We start from the raw sequence: 5,725 nt of genomic DNA on the forward strand, positions 1-5,725 counted from the left end.
CCGTCCACACGGGGGCGCTGTCGGAAGCCTGTCACCGTTCTGCAGCTCAGGTGTCGACGTCAACATATTTCAGAGAAAGTGATGGAGCAGCGCGGAGGAGCTCCACAGGTCTGAGAAAGCGCGATGTTAGAGTGCGTGTGGAGGATGAGGAAGGCGGCTGTGGTTCTGCTGTGTGAGCTCCTGCTGCTGCTCGTCCTGAGCTTCAGTCAGGCGGCCAGACAAGGACAGGACGTCAGATGTGGAGGTATGTCTGCCTGCCTGCGTGCGTGCGTGCGTGCGTGCGTGCGTGTGTGTGTGTCCACGACTCCCGCTGAGGTTCTTACCGTGTCCCCCGTCCGTGTGCAGCCTGCAGGGCTCTGGTGGACGAGATGGAGTGGGCCATCTCCCAGATAGACCCCAAGAAAATGATCCAGACCGGATCCTTCAGGATCAACCCGGACGGCAGTCAGTCCGTCAGAGAGGTGAGACAACAGCACCACCTAGTGATATGTCTGAGCCCTGTTGCATGGACTCATGCAGACTTCTGTCCACACCACAGGGGGTTCTTTTTTTGTTGTTCTTGGGGTCATGTGAGATTTTAGTGTGAGCAAAAATCCACATTTTAAGGCTGTGTACATTTTTGCAGTACCAGCTTCTGCGTTTTCAGAGCAGTTCTGTAAAATAGTACATAAAACATTTAATTTAGCGTGTTTATTCACGTGTGACATTTGTATTAAATTACAAATAATCAAAAACATTTGCCATGTGTCTGATCACCACTCTTAATGTTGATTTTTTTTTTTTTTTGGCAATAAAAGTAACCTGTACGTAAAGGGTAATTAAAAAAAAAAATACTAATTGTATTATTCACTTACATAATGAGAAGATAACTTGTTTCAAATAATGACCAATAATGAGGGCCAGATTTATGGAAAATAACAGTATTTCATCTCAATGCTTAAAAAGCTCTTAGAAAGAAGTGGCCAAAATTGTCAGGAGTGTAACACAATTTACAATCATGATGATTGTTCTTGTACAACCTGTGCTTTCTGTCGTCTTTCAGGAGTTGTGGTGAGGAGGGTATGAAGGAAGAGAATCAAAGAAAAACACAGCAGTTATATTCAGATGTGATATTTATATATGTCAAGAGTGTAACAACCTAAGCCTTGTAAGCATTACACTCTTATCACTCCCTTTCCACTCCAATCATAATCATACCAAAAACAAATTAAATACAGCTTGTTTTACATGAGAGGTATGAACTTGCTCTGTTGATTCTAGTGCAGTGTCAAAACAAAATATGTCATGGGTGCTGTGGAACCTGGGGGCGCTGAGACTGAGAACAACTTAAATGGCAAGTGTCAATCATCTACAGCACTACCAACTTTCATCCTAAATCCACCTATGATCATTCAGCAAGACAGTTATTCTTTATTTATTTATTTTACAGCAGGATTTAGTTTTTCAGACTGTTTGTGCCTTTGAGTTTGTTTTTGGGTAATTTCTGTATTTTATTAGTCAGCTGACAACACATGGTTCCAGGTTTGATACACTCATAATACCTTTTTAAATTTGGAGGTGTGAATGTATTATTTGTGTACTGCATATTTAAGTTGTTTTCTTGTTACTTCAGTTCCTGTTTAGCCAAGGTTGTAATTCCATAAATGTCTGTCTTCACAAATGCAAAGTGGTCATTTCTGTTTGTGTATTTATTTGTAATTACAGAATGACAACTTGCTACAATAATGAAATACTACAAAAATATCTTGGGGAATTTTTTTAATGCTGCAAAAACCATGAAAATCCTAGAGAATACTTAGGTTGTCACAGATCTAGATGCATCACAGTATTTTAACAACCACACAACAGGAAGAATATGAACTTTCATTAGTATAATAGGATTTTTTTTTTCCTGTAATTGATTTGCTTTAGCGCCTCAGTGAGTAGACATGATGGTGTCGTGAATTTCCTACAGGTTCCTCTGGCACGCTCAGAGGGATACCTCCTGGAGGTGATGGAGAGAATCTGTGAGAGGATGGAGGACTATGGAGAGAGCACGGACTCTTCCACAAACAGGAAATCCTATATTCGGATAACGTCTCGGACCGGGGAGCCCATGGACCTGTCGGAGGCCACGCTGGATTCGAGAGTCACTGCCAGTTTAAAGTTTGCAGTGAGTACCAGTTCATCCTGCACACTTCAAGAAACCCCACAGAGTTGAATGACAAAGCTGGTTTTATGGGGTTACATATTGAAGAGGCCACATTGTGAAAAATTTGCATTACACTTAAATGTGGTCAGCGTTTTATGTTGACTGTCCTCAAAATCCATCAGCTCTTTGTCTGTGCATGTCAGAAATCACCTGCTGTAAGAGTGATGATGATTCTGATGATCTTGTTTACTTCTGTTTTTCCAGTGTGAAACGATTGTTGAGCAGCATGAAGATGAAATTATTGAGTTCTTCTCTCATGAGACCGATAACGTCAAAGACAAACTCTGCAACAAGAGAACAGGTATGTTTCCGTATCACCTCGATTCTGGTGGTTTAAAAGCTGCAGTTACATGTTGTGTTGCACATTTCAAACGTGTAAAGGTTGTAATTCTTTTGCTTTTGTCTTTGTGTCCTCTGCAGACCTTTGTGACCACGCTCTAAAAATGCCCCACGATGAGCTTTGATGTCTGTTGTCTCAGCTGAACTAGAGAAGATTTTGATTTGATAGGTCTATACTGTAGCAGCAGTGGAAGATGAACACAAATCCTCATAAAAAAAAAGAAAATCCACTTGGTGCATATAAGCTCTACTTTGCCATATTTGAGTCTTTTCCTTTGCATTTTTCAGTTTATTTGTGCTATTTGGAGTGCTCTTCTTCAATTATTCAGCAAAAATCACAAGTTACTTCAAAACATAATAGATGAGCAAGGTCTAGACCCAAAGCAGACACTCCCTCCTCACGCGCTCCTTCTCACAAGTCTCCAGATGTGCTTTTAAATGCCGCAGTTGCTGGTGTTAGAAGAGACTGATGCTGGAATCAGCTTCAGCTCCTGCACGCATGCTCTACCAGATAAAAACTGAAAACGTGACACTGACCTAACTGCTTTCCTGAGCGTATTCACCAGGTACCAATGCCGTCCTTCCTGGCCTTTTTCATATGGAAAAAGTCTGTGCCAAAGCATAATCTAATGGATCTGATGTTTTTGAGCCACAATAAACACCTCTGTGCTCATTTATTGGTAATGGAAATAATGATGAGCAGCTGATGTAAAATATTTCATTTAAACCTTGATAGAGAATTGGGAAATTTTGAAATGACCAAAACTGCACTTTTATTTTATATATATATATATATATATATATACATACAGGTGCTGGTCATATAATTACAATATCATGAAAAAGTTTATTTCAGTAATTCCATTCAAAAAGTGAAACTTGTATATTATATTCATTCATTACACACAGACTGATATATTTCAAGTGTTTATTTCCTTTAATTTTGATGATTATAACTGACAACTACTGAAAACCCAAAATTCAGTATCTTAGAAAATTAGAATATTGTGAAAAGGTTCAATATTGAAGACACCTGGTGTCACACTCTATCAGCTAATTAACTCAAAACACCTGCAAAGGCCTTTAACTGGTCTCTCAGTCTAGTTCTGTAGACTACGCAATCATGGGGAAGACTGCTGACTTGATGTCTTGTCTGGGTTAAAGTCAAAAAGGACTGGACTGCTGCTGAGTGGTCCAAAGTTATGTTCTCTGATGAAAGTAGATTTTGCATTTCCTTTGGAAATCAAGGTCCCAGAGTCTGGAGGAAGAGAGGACAGGCACAGAATCCATGTTGCTTGAGGTCCAGTGTAGTTTCCACAGTCAGTGATGGTTTGGGGTGCCATGTCATCTGCTGGTGTTGGTCCACTGTGTTTTCTGAGGTCCAAGGTCAATGCAGCCATCTACCAGGAAGTTGTAGAGCACTTCATGCTTCCTGCTGCTGACTAGCTTTATGGAGATGCAGATTTCATTTAACAACAGGACTTGGCACCTGCACACAGTGCCAAAGCTACCAGTACCTGCTTTAAGGACCATGGTATCCCTGTTCTTAATTGGCCAGCAAACTCGCCTGACCTTAACCCCATAGAAAATCTATGGGGTATTGTGAAGAAGTTGTGACACGCCAGACCCAACAAAGCAGAAGAGCTGAAGGCCACTATCAGAGCAACCTGGGCTCTCATACCACCTGAGCAGTGCCACAGACTGATCGACTCAGTAATTCAGGCAAAAGGAGCCCCAACTACGTATTGAGTGCTGTACATGCTCATACTTTTCAGTTGGCCAACATTTATTAAAAAATCCTTTTTTGTATTGGTCTTAAGTAATTTTCAAATTTTCTGAGATACTGAGTTTGGAATTTTCATTAGTTGTCAGTTACAATCATCAAAATTAAAAGAAAACACTTGAAATATATAAGTCTGTGTGTAATGAATGAATATAATATACAAGTTTCACTTTGTGAATGGAATTACTGAAATAAATCAACTTTTCATGATATTGTAGTTATATGGTCAGCACCTGTGTATATATAATATCTGTAGATAAAAGCAGAGATCACAGTGCAGTAGGTACAGTCGTTAGGCTCAAATGATGCACAGTTAAACCACAAGATGCTGAGAATCACAATGAAGCCATGGTTCATTATGGCATTGTACAGTTCATGATGTTCCTTTTAAAAAATAATTTTTAGATTAATAAACTAGGTAGAAAATATCCTGTGTTCTGATCTTTAAGTGAAAAGTATTTAATGCAAACATCTCGCTGAGTAGTAAAGTATTCTTATTTCACAGTCAGGCAGCCACAGGGTCCAGGAGCAGATTTTAAAAACCTGAACCCCTCCCTGCATTTGGCAGGAATGATAGCTGATTGTTTTCCTTACAGTAAACACTAAAAATACCAGCTACACTCCTCTTGAATTTTGAAACTGTTTATTTAGATACCAAGAAGTTTATTACTGAGTATGTAGTGAATTTGGATGTGACTCATTAGAGTGCACTGCAGTCCACATACTAATGTACAGTTAAAAAATCATATAGCTGTCATTTAGTCTGCAGCTTTTGAAAAAGAAAGCACAGTGTCGTTTTGTTCCCCTTTTTTAAAATATGTTTTGTAGGTTTTCTGTATCTGTTTTGTCTTCTAATGTTGAAATATATTTCTACATCACAAGAGTTCCTTAATTTCTAAAATATCATTCACAAACCTTCACCTGTAATTATCATAGGTGATCGATAACGGGAGTCAGAATCACTTTGTCCATAAGTCTAATTGTCTTTCACAAATGATTCCACTCTGACATTGTCAAGGAGAGAGAATTGGAATTTTGTTTGTCAATAGCTGTGTTTATGTGGAAAGTAATATTCTGATCTTAATCTGATGAAAACCATATTCTGAATAAGACACCATTATTTTCTGACTTCCTTATTCCAAATATTCAGACTTCAGACAACTTTATTGATCCCAAAAAAGGGCAATTATGTTTACACTCCAATTACCTCAGACAAGATACAGCAATTAATCCACAATTATTACTTGTTTACCGTAATAATGGCACACATCAAAATTAAAGACAACACATATACATTTGACATTGTTTATGTGCACTAAACATGAAGCAGTCCGTCATCCGAATGGAGGCAAAGTGGGTGAAGGCCGCTGCAACTATAAGTCGCGCCGCCAGGCAAGCTTGAGAGAGGACGA

At 39.2% G+C, this 5,725-nt stretch overlaps 1 protein-coding gene across 1 annotated transcript; it reads left to right on the forward strand.

The window, feature by feature from the left end:
* Positions 1-38: 38 nt before the first annotated feature.
* cnpy2 (canopy FGF signaling regulator 2) lies at positions 39-3,304 on the forward strand. The gene is made up of 5 exons (XM_034166861.1): positions 39-244; positions 346-461; positions 1,955-2,152; positions 2,396-2,492; positions 2,612-3,304. The coding sequence occupies exons 1-5, from the start codon at positions 124-126 to the stop codon at positions 2,653-2,655; spliced, it is 576 nt and encodes a 191-aa protein (XP_034022752.1). The 5' UTR covers positions 39-123; the 3' UTR covers positions 2,656-3,304.
* The last annotated feature ends 2,421 nt before the right edge of the window (positions 3,305-5,725 follow it).

The sequence above is a fragment of the Thalassophryne amazonica genome, chromosome 3 (genome assembly GCF_902500255.1).
Source record: "Thalassophryne amazonica chromosome 3, fThaAma1.1, whole genome shotgun sequence".
Taxonomy (NCBI): Eukaryota; Metazoa; Chordata; class Actinopteri; order Batrachoidiformes; family Batrachoididae; genus Thalassophryne; species Thalassophryne amazonica.

Coding starts and splice junctions, on each gene's coding strand:
- cnpy2 (XM_034166861.1), top strand. CDS start 124: ATGTTAGAGTGCGTGTGGAGGATGAGGAAGGCGGCTGTGGTTCTGCTG. Junction 462..1,954: donor GCAGTCAGTCCGTCAGAGAG/GTGAGACAACAG, acceptor AATTTCCTACAG/GTTCCTCTGGCACGCTCAGA. Junction 2,153..2,395: donor CTGCCAGTTTAAAGTTTGCA/GTGAGTACCAGT, acceptor CTGTTTTTCCAG/TGTGAAACGATTGTTGAGCA.